At 47.0% G+C, this 15,983-nt stretch overlaps 1 protein-coding gene across 3 annotated transcripts in view; it reads right to left on the reverse strand.

Annotated features, from left to right (window-relative positions):
- The window catches only part of LRBA (LPS responsive beige-like anchor protein), a 1,864,610-nt gene that overhangs the window by 136,957 nt on the left and 1,711,670 nt on the right, over positions 1-15,983 (reverse strand). For all 3 annotated transcript variants that reach the window (XM_069242641.1, XM_069242642.1, XM_069242640.1), the window contains exon 53: positions 1,553-1,720. In XM_069242641.1, the coding sequence (XP_069098742.1) occupies positions 1,553-1,720 (168 nt within the window). The remainder of the gene's footprint in view (positions 1-1,552; positions 1,721-15,983) is intronic.

The following is a 15,983-nucleotide window of genomic DNA, read 5'->3' on the forward strand; positions in this document are numbered from 1 at the left end:
AGCTCCTCGTCCTGGAATGTTCATCCTGCTCTGGACGAGGTGTTATCACCTCCGCCCAAAGTGGGATGCCCTTTCGTAAAATAACTGGTAGGGTCGGACAGACGTAATAGGAAGACGCAGGGTGGGTACTCTAGGCGCCCTGATCTACAATGGATTCCTCATAGCCATCGAAAAACTGCAGATTGACTATAAATTACCAGCAGCCCTTTTCATGGCTCATGGTCGACTGGTACACCACAAAGGACCACTTACTGCCAACCTGTAGTTGCTGAGAAAGAGATATAGGCCGAAAACCGATGTAAAAGGAATGGGACTCATATACCCACGTAAGCTGTCACATAATGTTAAGTTTCAATACATACAGCATAACATCTTACACAGAGCTTATCTTACGCCAACAAGCCTACACAGGGTATTGGGGACTGCCCCTGATGTCAGGCACCGAATGCTAACATGGCCCACATGTTTTAGGGATGTCTGGCGGCAGAAGGCCTATGGAAGGTGGTCACAGGCACTCTATTGGAGGTGATGGGCCAGGATAATCTGTACTCTATGAAAGGTGCAATATTGGGCCTGTTCTGACTAAAGAAATCCAGGACAGCAACAAACTATTTCATAGACCTGGCACTGCTTATAGTTCATGGGTCCATTGCTATGCACTGGAAAGCCCACACACTGCCGGGATTCAAACAATTGTGTGCAATGACGCTTAAGAGGGGTAAAACTTAATCTGTATTGCTCAGGCGGGAAGAGGCATGCAGTTTGCACAAGGTCCACATAACTGCGGACTGGGACACTCTACTTCACGACTTACAGACATTCAAGGAGGGCATCCCCGCTTAGAAAACACCAGCACATGACTACTGCCAGTCACCATGCTCCCCCATCCCGTTGTCTTCCCTTGCCCCCTCAACCAGGCGCTTAAGGCAACAGATAGTAGAGTTCTCTGCTACATCTGCAGCATCTTCCCTGCAACGCCACAGGCAGGAAGGCGAGACGCTAGAGCTACTAAAGTATCTATCTCATATGTAGCTACAGTTGTTATGACCTACAGTTTATACATGTTCATGTGTTCATAGGGTGAACCAATTACTTCTGCCACATTATCCATATTACAATGCATGTATGGAACCCGGGATGGGTTTACTGTGACTCTAAATGTTGCTTGGATCCTTTCTGTAATTGACGTCATGCTGTAACTAACACTAAGAAAAACATTTATAAAAAATTGGTTAAAAAAAAGTTAAGGAGTAGGAATGGCTAAGACCATGGTAGGAAATGGTTGCTTTAAGTGAGACATATTTATGTGGGCAAAACTGTAGTTGAGAGGGTTTACCCAGTATTTAGATTTCCTCCAGTCCCCATATAAAATAAGGGTGCATATCAATATGTAGTCCATGCAAGTGTCCATGTGCATGAGAAGACTGAAAAAGATGCATACTAGGTTGCAGGTGTGTGGTTAATGGTACATTGCAAGAGGATATTCTACATTTTTGTTCAGTTATTATAAACACTGAAATCCATGCTTACATATGACAATATATTTACTTACTGCCAGGATTATCTCCAATGCCATTGCTTTTGCCATTCCAGTACCAGAGCAGTAGGGTTGCATCACGAGATCCTGATAGAATATAACAATCACCTCCAATATAGGATTCAGAACGAGCAAGGCAAGTTACCACATCCCAGTGACCAAAGACTATCTGCATCAGCTTGCCTGTAAAGTAGAAAATAAACTGATATCAAAAAAATTCACAATCAAAACCAAAAGGGGCTAACACTGAACAGTAAAGTATGGCTTGCATAGACAAGGTAATTCTGTACTTCTAAAAAACATTCCTTCCCTTCCACGTGGATACATAGAGTAGAAAGTATTAAGTAGGTATTTAGGGAATGGGTGAAGATGATATCATAGGTGACCTCACATATTCAGATTCGGATCCACAAATCCCACATGAAGCATATTTTGTTTTTAATCCTGCTCTTCTGAAACCTAACTCCCCCATCCTTCCCCCCACACACACTTCCTGGAGTCATAGTATGCTGCAATGACCCTAATAATGTCCCTTGCACTTTTTTCCAGGATGTAGGTTTCACTGCAGCATACTGTAACTGACAGAGCACTGAAAATACATTTTGAGCCAGCTTCACTTTCCCCAATGTTTGAACAGAAGTGTCCCATGCATGACTCTGATGAGCATACAACTCTGCTGTAAGTTTCCAATGTAGTGTCTGCCCTGATATTTTGACTTTTAGCACCTGCGCACACTACATTCATGCATGAAATCTGTAGTTTGAGGTAGAAATAGACAAAATACAAACAGATTTTCTTGCTACCATTCCCGGCCAAGGTCTTAGAGACAATCATCACAAGATATCTCACCAAATACATCAATGATAACCAACTTCTTGACACCACTGTCTGGTTTCAGACTCAACCGCAACTTGTAAACTGCTATCATTGCTACCATGGAGGACAGTCAAATGACAAGAGACAAGGCATCCCACTTCTTCCTGGACCCTTCCGCAGCATTTGACATGGTCTCCCATCCCATCCAACATCTACATGACATCAAAATCACAGAACACACTCTGATGGGTCTTCTCCTACCTTTCTGGTAGAATCCCGCCAGTGAGCCTGGCATCATACATCTCAGATGCCCACAACCTCATCTGCGGAGTTCCACAAGGATCTTCTGGTCTCCAATGAGTACAAGATCCTTCTAGCCAGCATCATCCACTCTCACAACATCAACATCCTCTCCTACACTGACGGCAAACAACTCATTGTCTCCTTCACAGAGAAGACGCCCAGTCCCCGGATCAAGGCAAATGACTGTAATAGCCCAGTGGATGAAGATCACTGAGAATACCAAAATCTTGATCTTCGAGGTGAGCACTTCACCATGGGACTCCACCTGGTGGCCAAAAGAGCTAGAAACTACAACCCTCCCCATAACTCACACCCACCTTCGTTTTGTCATTGACAGCAAACTCAAAATGACCGCCCTAGTCAATGATGTCAACCCCCCATGCTTCCATACCAAGAAGATGCTGAGGAAGGTTTTCAAATGACTCCCAATCATCACCCAGAAAACAGTCATGCACACCCTCGTCACAAGCAAGCTGGACTATGGAAACATCCTCTATGCCAAGATCAACAAAAAACCCACCAGAAGGTGGCAGACTATTCAGAACTTGGTAGCCAGGATCACTTTCAAACTCCCACACCACACTCTCATCACACCACATCACAACACACCTGAAGGAGCTTCGATGACTTCCCATACACAGACTAGCACTACATAACACTGATCCAGCATTTGTCAACAAACACATTTGCTTTCACAAACCTTCAAGACACCTCTGATCCTCCAGACTCCTATTTGCACACATATGGTAAACTAGACCCTGCAGTTGACAGTTCTACATCACTCCTGAAGCATGAAATGACTTTTAACTACACATAAGAGCCTCTTCCTAACTTCTTGAATTCCACAAGATGCTGAAGACCTGGTTTTTCAAGTAGTACCTCAAGGCCCTAGGTTTGGCTAGACTAACACCTGCTCGGCATCAGGATACCCTCCAGGGTGATGGTGTCCTCTACAAACCTGCATAACATAAGGTCTGCATCCTGCTAGGAAGAGTTGCTCTGAAACCACCTTGAAAGAAGGAGTCAACTGACTGCTGATGAGGGGAGCCAGAGACAACACTGCACGAAGCAAAGGGTGCAATGAAGAGAAGGGCCTGGAGAAACTGGGATTCTGTAGTTCAGGGAAGGATGTGTAGTACAAAGTTAAATGATGAGGCCTTATGACCCTAGACATCCTGCAATGCACCACAGAGCAAGTGGGCACCTTGATCTTCCCTGATGGTTCCCTTAAAGCTGTGGACGGCAGCGGGTAATGGTGAAATTGACTATAAAAGACAAACTCACGTAAGAAGCACCTGTTAGGGTTTGGGGCTAAAACAACTCATAACTGATTTCAACTGTTTCACCCCAAGAAGTAAAGGAGCCTGCTAGGGTGCAGAAGAAACAGCAATCCCATTCATCTTATTGCATCTCACACCCATGACAAAGATCACAGCTGCAAACTGGGATGGGCTTTCCATCTCAGACCCATGACAAAGATCATCACAGCAACCCGGGATGGGCTTTTCATTTGTTTAGGTTGTGAGCTTCAATTTTGGGCCCAAAGGTGATCAACAGAATGGGATTTCCATGCCCAACGCAGACTTTAGTGAATGCTGCCTTTCCTAATCAGTGCCCCAAACACTCCTCTTCAGACTGTACTAGTGCGCACACTAATAAGATTGGTGCCCTTACCTCAGCTGGCATCATACACATGGGGGAAGCCCAGGTTTCATAAGTTAAAGGCACAGTCTGCCACTAAAATTACTTTAACAGACACCAGAGTAGCTACCTTAGTGATAGACATATCTTATCTGGTTTATTACTATTTTTGTATTTACCTTCTTGGGAGAGTAAGAGAAGACTTTACATCAATAAGCCATTACGAAAATATTGTAACCAAAATCAATTGTGTCAGAACATTGTGCCCTAAATATTGTTTGCAAACATGTTTCCCACGCTGTAGGTAATAGAAAATCGATACACAGTGAACCCAAAGTTTTGTAAACAATACTTCCAGCCCAAAACTTCTTTCAGGTAATATCTCTGTTAACGATAGCCTGACATACAAATGTCTTTGAGAAAATGTTCACACTTATCTTACCATACCCTCTGAGAGAACATGGGAGTAGGCCTGGAAGTAGGCGAATACAGGTACAGCAGACACTCTCACAATTCCCCATTAATAATTGTCAGTACTATGTCTGCCCTCTGCATTTCACATGTAGGATTTAGCTGTCTCTCTTGATTAACATACTTTTTCTTTTCAAGAAATAAACACAAGCTGGACATGACTTACTATCAGTTTTTATTCGCTTTAATAAATTCTGCGTCACCACCCCTTCTCACCTACAAGAGTAAGACTTGGACCACTCACCCCTGAGGTTCAAGTGAAAAAGAGGTCTGCTGGGTGTTCCACTTTGGTGTCAACAAGGGCTGTATTACAGATAGTGCCCAGTGCACCGCAGGCTTGCGCGTCTGCTTTTTGCACCCGAGGGCACTATGATATTACAGAAGAGGCCATAGATGCTTCAAAAGTCCCTTCAGTAATACTGACAGCTCTGGAGCACATAGCCCCATGCAAATGAGTAAATCACTTTGACTCTGAGCCCATGCCCTATTATGAATGCAAGCGCAGAGGTAAACATGCCATTAGGAAGCCCACTGACAGTGAACCACAAAAGAACATGTTACTTACCATTGGCAATGCCTTATCCGGTAGAGGCAATATCTGGTTGCGGATTTCTTACCTTTGAATTTCCCCGAGGTATCAGACTGGATCCGGAGAATTTAGTGAGCAGTGCACTCCTGCACACTGTTAGGTTGCACCGATCCACCTTGCGTCCGTCGTCTCAATCGTCCGCACAGGATATGATGTTGTGGTTCATATATAGGCACCACCCTGGTGCGCTGACATCTGTTTTTTTCACGACATTCTACGTTACAAGAGCAGAGCCATAAAGAAATTGACTATTGGTGAGTCAAGACTAAGGTACTGAAAGAGGAGGTCCTGCCCCTAGATATCAGTTCGCAGAGCGGGGAGGATGGGTGGGTCAGTAAGGAATCTGCAACTAGATATTTTTCCTACCAGATAAGGTATTACCAAAGGTAAGTTGTTCATCTGATAGAGACTTCTATTTGCAGATTCCTTACCTTTGAATAGGTTCCCAAGCAATACCATCACCAGAGGGGGGTCTGCAAACCAAGTTCATAAGAGAAAGTCCTGAAGGACCAAATGGGCAAAGTCCCTGTCCCTCCAGACCTTCCTGTCCAGGCAGTGGTGTTTGGAAAACGTGTGCAGAGATGCCCAAGTTGCCTCCTGATAGATGTCAAGGACCGAACCTCCACATGCTAACGCAGTGGTTTTAAATTTTGATCGGGTAGAATGAGCATGCAAACCCTCAGGAGGTTGCTTCTTGGCCAGTGCATAGCAGATCTTAATACAGAGAATGACCCATCTGGAGATGGTCTGTTTCTGCACTGCCCGACTTTTCTTCGCACCCACATAACTGACAAAGAGTTAACCATCCACCAGAACTCTGTTGAATGATCAAGGTAGAACACCAATGCTCTTTTTTGGGCCCAGGCAGTGGAGTCTCTCCTCTTCCTTAGAAGGATATGGGGGTGCGTAAAAAGTAGGTAAGGCGATGGATTGGCCTACATGAAATGGCATAACCACTTTTGGCAAAAAGGAGACTCTAGTGTGAAGCACCACTTTGTCAGGCTAGATGGAAAGGTAGGGCGGCTTAGATGACAATGCCTGCAGCTCACTCACCCTGTGGGCCAATGTAATGGCCACAAGGAAGGCTAATTTCAAAGTGAGAAGCCTGAGAGGACAACTGTGGAGAGGCTCGAAAGGAGCACACATCAGAAAGGTCAAAACCAAATTCAGATTCCATTGGAGCATAATGAATGGGGAAGGAGGAAAAAGATGTATAAGACCTTTGAGGAACCTATGTACAATAGGGGACTTAAAGAAGATTGATGAGGTAACCTCAAAAAAGCAGAAATAGCAGACAAATAACCTTTAAGACTGCCCATAGAAGAGCCCTGCTGGGCCAGGGAAAGGATAAACAACGGTACCTCAGAGAGAGGGAGGCAGAAGGGGGGGGGGGGGGGGGGGGGGGTCAACAGACTTGTCTGTGTACCATGTCACAAACAACTGGCGTATACTCATTTTTGTGGAGGGACACCTCGCTGCCAAGATTATGTTACAGATTTCCTAAGGGAGGTCAAAAGCTGTCAACTGTTGTCGTTCAATCTTCACACAAGAAGGCGAAGAATGGACAGGTTCGGGTGAAGAACCCTTCCCTGTTGCTGCGACAGAAGATTCTCCAGAAGGGAAAGTCTAATATGAAGATTGATGGACATGCTCAGCAGCTCGGGATAGCAGACTTTCCGTTCCCAGCCCGGAGACACAAGGATTACTTGCGCCTGGTTGTTTCTGACCTTCTTGAGAACTCTGGGCAGAAGTGGTAAGGGTGGAAAGGCTAACGGGAGGCCAAAGTTCCACTTTTGATGAAAAGCGTCTCCGAGCGTTTGTCGCCTTGGAAACTCCAGTGCACAAAACTGTTGACACTGTGTGTCCTCTGAGGAGGCAAAGAGATCTACCCAATGCTCTCCCCACTGTTGAAAGAAACCCTGCACCACCTCTGGATCGAGACGCCACTTGTGATCCCCTAGATATTTTCGGCTGAGTTATTCTGCTCTGGCCTTCAGAGATCCCACCAGATGTTGAACCACCAGCGATATGTCCTGCTGCTCCAGCCACGTCCTCTTGACAAAGGGTCCATGACCTCACTCTGCCCTGCTTGTTGCAGTACCACATGGCAGTGGTGTTATCCGTGAACACATGCACCATCTTTCCCTTAACAGAGGGAAGAAATGCTTTTAATGCTAGCTGGATCACACGGAGATCCAACATGATGTTGTGATGTTCGGATTCTGCCAGAGACCATATGCCTCTGTTCTCCCCCTCCCCTAGATGGCCACCCCATCCAGAGAGTGACGCATCCGTACCTAATGTCAGAGCTGGGTGGGGAGGGGAGAGGGACCTGCCTCTGACCCAATTGTGATTCTTTAACTACCAGTGCAGTTCCCTCTGAGATCTGGACCTTGTCGGAGAGATTCCTCTGATGCTGGGCCCACTGTAACTTTAGGTCCCCTTTCAGAGCCCGCACATTCCATCTGGCATTTATCACTAGCAGGATGCAGGGGGCCATGAGGCATAGCAGCCTCAGAGTCATTCTCACCGAAATCCAGGACAGAGGCTGAAACATTGGTATCATAGCCTGAATATTCTGGACTTGCCGCTTGGGAGGATTAGCCCGAAACTGCACTGTGTTCAGAACATCTCCAATGGAAGGGAGTAAGGTGTGACTTTGGCAAGTTAATAGTGAACCCCAGCAGATGCAGGAGGTCAACCGTAATCTGAAGGTGGGAGATGATAGCCTGGGGCAAGCCCACCTTCAACAGACAGTCGTCGAGATAGGGGAAGACTAAAACCCCTGATCTCTGCAGATGAGCTGCGACCACTGCCATTACCTTGATGAACAACCGAGGGGCACTGTTAAGGCCAAAAGGGAGCATGAGGAACTGAAAGTGCTCATGGCCTACCATGAACTGCAAGTAATGTCTGTGGGCAGCCAGGACGGAGATATAGAAATAAGTGTCCTGCAAGTCCAATGCTACCATCCAGTCTCCTGTGTCAAGGGATGATAAAACCTGAGCCAGAGTGAGGATCGTGAACTTCTTCTTGAGGAAGAGATTGAGGAACCGAAGCTCTAGGCTATGACGGAGGCCCATGTTCTTTTCGGGGACCAGAAATTTGTGAGAATAGCAATCACAACATACTTCTGGCACGGGAACCCTCTCTATGGCACCCTTGACCAAAAAAGCTGTAACTTCCTCGCCGTGGAGGGACAAATGATCTTCAGTCATCTGATCATAGGATGGTGTTATGGATGGAGGAGTAGTCTAGAAGGGGAGGGAGTAGCCCCTTCAGACTATCTGCAAAACACACCTGTCTGATGTGATGGATTGCAAGTAGAGCAGATGATAGCAAATCCTGCTGCCAACTGGCCCTTGGTGAGGGAGAGTGAAACTTAAAAGGTTTAGAGGCTGCTGTAGAAGGGAGGGGGCAGCGGATTGTCCAGTCCGTTGGCCATCTGATCCACGTGGTCAGTGGATTCCACACCCTCAGCCGCGCAGAGGCTAGGCAGCATGGCACTGTGGTCTGGTATGAATAAACGTGGTTGGAGGCTCCTTCTGTAACCACGAAAGGGGTGAAAGGCAGACTGGGAGGGACGTGGAGCTGCCACCAGGCCGAAGGACCTGGCTATAGCCCAAGAATCCTTGAAGTGCTTGAATGTCGAGTCTGCCTTGTCTCGGAAGAGACATGTGCCATCAAAGGCCATGTCCATCAAAGAAGCTTGGACATCCCCTAACAAGCCAGACTTCCTCAGCCAGGCATGGGGCCTTGTGGCCATTGTTGATGAACCTGCTCTGCCCAGAGAGTCAGTAGTGTCTGCAACAGATTGTGAACCACTGTGTCTCTCCCATTGGCAACAGTCAGAGAATACAGCCGGATCTTCCTCAGGGACCTGTGGCAGCACTTGCACAACTGCATCCCACAGAGAGTGGGAATAACGGCCCAAAAGGAATGCCGTGTTCACGGACCGCAATGCAAGGCTGACAGAAGAAAACATCTTCTTCCCAAGTCAGTCCAACCTTTTAGAATCCCTATCCAGGGGAGCTGAAGGGAACACACCCTGGAAGGTAGAGGCTTGGATAACCAAGCTCTCTGGGGTGGGGTGTTGTGTAAACAAACTTGGGTCCCCTGGAGCGAGGTGCTGGCACTGGGCAATTGCCCTGTTCACAGGAGCCATTGTGATGGGTTTGGACAAGGTACGCAGAAGGACGTTTGTGAGGGCCTCATTAAATGGGAGCAGGTGTTCTGAGGTGGAAGCTCCCAATTGTAGCACCTGTCAAGAGATTAGTCCTGATGGCCACTGAGGACAACTCAAGGTCCAGGACCTCAGATGCCCTCCTCACCACCATAGAGTAAGAAGCTCCCTCCTCGGTAGCCAAGGTAGAGGGAAAAAGCATGCCAGTATCTGGAGAAGTATCCAGTCCATTGATTTCACCTAAGTCTGTATGCCAGTCCAAAGGTTTTTCATGGAGCTGGTATTTTAAAGGGTCCAGAGACCCCTCGCATTCATCTCCAAAACCTAACCAATAAGAAAAGGACACAGAATCCGACCTAGGAGGCAAGCCTCCTGCCGGCATTGGAATCAGCATTGAACGACGCTCATCCAGCTCCTTGTCAGAGTTGGGGATTACAATGGGGATGGCGCCACCGTCGGTGGTGTTGTGGAAGGTCGGGGTAGTATGACAGATGCCGGCCTAGACCCAGTACTGAATCCTTGGGTGCCCCTCAGTGCTGAGGCTGAAGCCACAGAACCCGAAGGGACCCTTTCAACTTTGTGAGAGCCCGAAGATGCTCCAGCGGTGTCGGGCTGCCCAAAAATGAGGCTCATGGCATCGTAAAATTCGCTAAATTGGGCAGGGGTAGCTCCAGTTCCGAAAAATTCAGGGAGAGACAGAGTCGGCCCAGGCACAGGCTTTGCAGAGCGAGGCCTAGAACGTCAAAACTCCCTCGTCTCATCGACCAATGGACGAGGAGAATTTGAAGAATGCTTTAACTTCATAGACTTCTTCTTATGCCTCGACTTACCCGGTCATCCCGGGGACTTGGAGTGGGGCGACAACAAAGGAGGACTCCATGACCGATCTCGTAACCTTCCTTGCACAGAGTAGAGTGTAGGGTTGCCATCAGCTTTAGGGATACTCCCTCAAAGCCTTCAGATTCATGGCCAGTCACTCGGGGCATGACTTTGGGTTGTGGTTGTGCTCCAGGCACCAAAGACACACGAGGTGCGGATCCCTCACCGACATCTGCTGATGACAGGATCCACAGGGCTTGAAGCAGGTCTTTCTAGATGACATCCTCAACGCACCAGGAGGAGAACACTCAAAAAAATCTTTGAGAAAAGCCGAAAACAGCCAGCCAAAAAAGTGACTAAGGCGTAGCTCTCTTGGGATCAGTGTTTGAAGGCAAGGAAGGAAAAGAAATGATGTCGGCGTGCCAGGGTGGTGCCTATATAGGAAGCATGACATATCCGATGTGGACAAAGCAACGACTGACACAAAGCAGATCGACGCCACCTAATGGCGTGCAGGGGTACTGCTCACAAAACTCTCCAGACCTAGACTGATGCCTGGAGGAAATACAAAGGTAAGGAATCTGCAACAAGAAGTCTATCAAATATGTGATGCACTATCAAAGTGCCCTCTAGAAGGGCAAGAAATGGCATCCCATGGACCGCTCAGATATCGCTCTTCTGTAAGGTGCAGTCACTCACTGCACCTGCCTGCAAGGGGATCTCTCTCCGCCTGAACTGTGAAACACAGAGTGACTTTGAAACAGATGCTCTGTATTTCACGGAATGCACTGCCGCTTTAGCATCGCAAGTTTGTGGCTGCACTGGGAGAAGCGCATTCATTGTAATAGGGCACACTGACCCTGTTTTTACCTGGCACACATGCTTAAAGGCAGTGCACTCTATCGCTAATAAGGGCAATGGAAGGCAAGCCCGTGAAAACCAGAGGTAAAAGGCTACTACTGTTAGAATCTGAACCCAGTAATCCCTTACTCCTCTACCCAAAATTGAGCGATACTTGACATTCTGAAACTTGGACACTTAAGCTATTTGATTTGAAAGGTTTGTGCAGAGGGTGCTATGTAAATGCTACCGTGCAAATGCTACACTGTTAATAGCACTAAACGTTTATACCTTATTGCACTAACAAACTCTATAGTCCTTCTAGCAAACTTCACAAGCCTTAGCCTCACCCAGCACATTATCAAACCCACCCACACCCCTGGACAGTTACAGTCCCCGATTTTCTTCCCTCTCAGCAACAACACAAACAAAACAGCAACTATGACCTGGACAGACCACGCCCTGAACAGTTTCAGTATACTCATCCCACACCATCATAGAGCTACCACCATCCAAACCATCTGCTGCAGCTGGAATAGCATCTCTGTAGAGAAGTGGGCATCCATCCTCTCTGAACACCGGCCCGAGGACACCAGCAACTTGCGGAAAGCCATCAAAAATCTCAGCAACTGTATCACAGCTTGCACAGATGCGGATACACCCCTTAAGCGCAATCCAACGGCAAGAGCCTGAACACAGGCCTGTGCGGCACAGAGAAATCCAGGATGATGAAATGCCACTACAAGCAACTGCAGTGCAAATGGAGAACAAGTCAAGACACCACAGTTAAGGATATCTTCAAAGCACCATACAACACTACCATCAGCAGATTCGGAACACCAAGGGCACAGCTCTTGCAGATCGCACTGACACAAGCACCAAGAACAGCAAGGAAATCTTCACCATCAGCAACGATTCCACTGCTCTCCTCTTGCCGCCTTCAATAACACAATCCACTCACAGGACCTCTGCAATAAGGTCTCAGAATTCTTCTATAGCAAAATAACCTCTATATACAGCAACTTAGACCCTCAACCTGACCCGGTCACCGTTGTAACCCAACTTCCCTTCACAGCTGATGAGCGAACCCTGATCTTGAGGCCTGCCGTCATCACTGTCTAAATTGCTGCTACCATGAAGACCATTCATTCAAGTGCTCCATCTGACTCTTGCCTTCTACACACTGTCAACAAAGGGCACCTATCTATCAGTGAAGCGCTAACACTTATCCTCAATGCCTCCATCAAATCAGCCACATTCCTGGACACCTGGAAGATTGCCAACCTTCATGCTCCTGCTTAAAAATCTATTCCCTGACCCAATCATGCTTGCCAACTAAAGACTCTTTTCCCTTCTACCATACCGGACAAAGGTCTTACAGAAACAAATCAACTGATGCTTTACCAATCATCTCAACCACCAGCAACTCTTCGATACCATGCCTTCATGATTCAGGCCCAATCACTGTACAGAAACAGCACTCATTGCTGCCACAACATCCACATGATCCCTGAAAGAGGAGACACAGCAGTCCTCATTCTCCTAGACCTCTCTGAAGCATTTGACATGGCCTCATCAGGCACCTACACGAGGCTGGCATCCAATGACCCACTCTCCGCTGGATTAGCTCCTTCTTAACAGTTAAAACACAAGCTGACAAACTGTACCTTACTCCTCATAAGTCTGCAAATTCATCCCTGGCGTGCCTCAAGGTGCATACTCAGCCCCACTCTCTTCAATGCATACATGTTCCCTCTGCCCAACTTCACTCATGCATGCATCAGCATCTTCTCCTACACAGGCAACACGCAACTCATACTCTATCCTCTCAGACAATGCCCCAACAGAAGAAACAAACCCACTGCCTGTATGACCGAAGTCACTAAATTGATGAAAGCAAACTGTCTCATGCTTAACACCCACAAGGCAGAAGTAGTGACTTTCATCAAGAATACCTCAACATGGGACTACAACCAGAAGCTGACTGAACTTGGACGACACTGACAGCCAGAACCCACGCCAGGAACGTCAGAATAATCATGGACAGTAACTGGACATTACAGCACAAATCAACGCAGATACTCCATCCGCCTTCCACACCTCGAAGATGCTGAGAAAGATCTTCAAATGGCTCCAAACGAAGACTAGAAAAACTCACTCATGTTCTAGTCACCAGAAAGTAGGACTATTGAAACACCCTCTCACCAGGATAATTAAGCAACTCGCTAGAAGACTACTAACCATCCAGAACTCTGAAGCCAGACTCATCCTCAGCCTCCCACACATAACTCATATCACACAACTCAGGAAACTACACTGGCTCGGATACACAAATGTGCTCAATTCAAAATCCCCACCACCCCCAACACACACACACACAATCAAAGCATTACACAAATCAGGACACACCTACCTGAATAGTTTTGTCTCCTTCCATAAACCACTCAGACACCGCTATTCCGCAAGACTCCTACTCGGACAAATCCCATGCATATATAACCAGATCAGGACAACAGGCATTCTCTTACATTGCTCCTAAAGCGTGTCATGACCTTGCACTTCACATTACATCCTCTGCCTCTCTTTTTAAATACTGCAAGAAACTGAAGTCCTGGGTTTTCAATTAACCAGTCACTTGTAGGAAGGGCTGATAGTACGCATTAAAAATACACATAACACAACATGAACAAAATCTACTATCTTGGAAATATCATTTATAGTGAGGAAACCTGACGTTGAATCTCATAAGTGTGTAACCGCCTCCCACCACATTCCCACCCCTTGTTAATCTTAACTTGCCTTCAACTTTAGTGCTCTAGGAAACGCATATAACACTGCTATACAAATTGCCATTACAGATCACTGTGTTGTTCAACTGACTTGATGAAATGATTTTATTATTTTTCACAGCACTATCACAAAATTATGCTTGGATAAAGACATTAACACAAGGAAAAAAGTGACTAGTCCCACAGCCAGTGCTGGCAGGGAAACCTCTACGTCCTGGGGATTGGCTCCCTGGGACATAGCATTCCAAGCCAACCCCAGGGAATAGGGTCCCTGGGGCCATTATTGGCTCAGGAAGGGGGGCCAAGCAACTCGCCTCCCTTTAAATAATCAGCCCTAAGGGTGGGCTCCCTGGTGCAGTGGAGTAGTGTTTCAGAGTACTACCACCTTTTGAACAATTGTGGCTCCAGAGTGGGCTCCCCCGGGCCTGTTACAGCTTAAGAAGGGGACAACGCCCTCCCGTTCTTTAATGGTTTTGGCCCCAGGGGTGGGCTCCCTGTGGCCTCCAATGGCTGGGGCTGACCATCCTTCCTACACACTAATACTATGTTTGGCCCCAGGGGAGGGCTCCCCGGGAACTCTAATGGCTTAGGAATGAGGGGTGCATTCCCCCTCCCCATAACTATTGTTTTTGGCCAGAGGGGTGGGCTCCCAGGGCCTGTGGAGGCTCGGGAGGAGGGCCAAGCAGCCCACTTTCCCTTTATGAATACAGCCCAGGGGATGCGCCCCCGAAGATTATAATAAATAAACACGGCCCAGCTGCAATTGTTGAGAGGACTCGCTATCTGTGAGCAAGACAGTTTGGTCGAAATGCATAGGTGTTGTGCTCCCGGCAATAAATCTACTTTTCTTCTAGTTCACTGAGTGCAGCATCTTCTCTTTGCAAAGGAATTTGTTTGGGAGACTCAGTCTGTTTCCCTCGTCTGCACCAGATGAATGTGCTTGAACTTAAACCCTCAAACTATTCACACGTACTGCCCAAAACTACTATTTACACTGCATAATGTATATTCTCACCGCACTGAACCTATATCCATTCACACTACATTGGTTTCAATTATTACTTCCCACTCTACTCTGTCACTCCACTCTGTGCTATTGCACTGCATTCATCCCCAGTCTACGAGAATCCTGCACCCTATTGCAGTGAACACCACTCTATACTACGCCATTTCAATCTACGTTACTACATTCCATGCTATTCCACTATATGCCACTTCACTCCGTCACTACAGTGTACATCAGTATACTCAACGTTGTTCCACTGTACACCATTTTACTATATGCTACTTCACTCATCTACACGGTACTCTATTCCACTGTACCCCAGTCCACAGTATGATATTAAACTGTACACTATTAGTCTACGCCACGCTGCTCTACCCCACTCCACTATATACCACTCCACTCAACACTAGTCCACTCTAGGCAACCCCACTCTTGCCACTCCACTATATGCTATTTGGATCTATGCAATTTTGTGCCATTCCACAGTATGCCATTCTACTGCACTGTACTTCACTGCAGTATACGCCGCTCCAGTGTACGCTATTACACTCTACCATTCTCTGCCATGCCACTGTACGCCATTCTACTGTATGCCACTCCACGCTACACCATTCCACTCTCCAACACTCCACTGTACCCAACTCCATTCTACGGCACTCCACTGCAAGGCTTTCCTCCGTAAGCAACTTCCCAGTATGCCATTCAACTCTACCCTATTCAACTCTATGCCACAACACTGTGCGCTAATTCCACTGTACCATACTCGACTCTACGCCACTTCAGTGTATGCCACTGCACTCTACGCCACTCCACTGGATGCTTCTCCAGTATACATCACTCCAGTGTACCCCACACCATTATATATGCTATTCCACTCTATCCCACTGTACTGTGTGCTATTCCAATCTACATCACTCTAGTGTACGCCTTTCTACTGTATGATACTGAACCTCACTCCACTATATGCCACTCCACGCTATTACACTCTA

The sequence above is a fragment of the Pleurodeles waltl genome, chromosome 1_2 (assembly GCF_031143425.1).
Source record: "Pleurodeles waltl isolate 20211129_DDA chromosome 1_2, aPleWal1.hap1.20221129, whole genome shotgun sequence".
Classification (NCBI taxonomy): Eukaryota; Metazoa; Chordata; class Amphibia; order Caudata; family Salamandridae; genus Pleurodeles; species Pleurodeles waltl.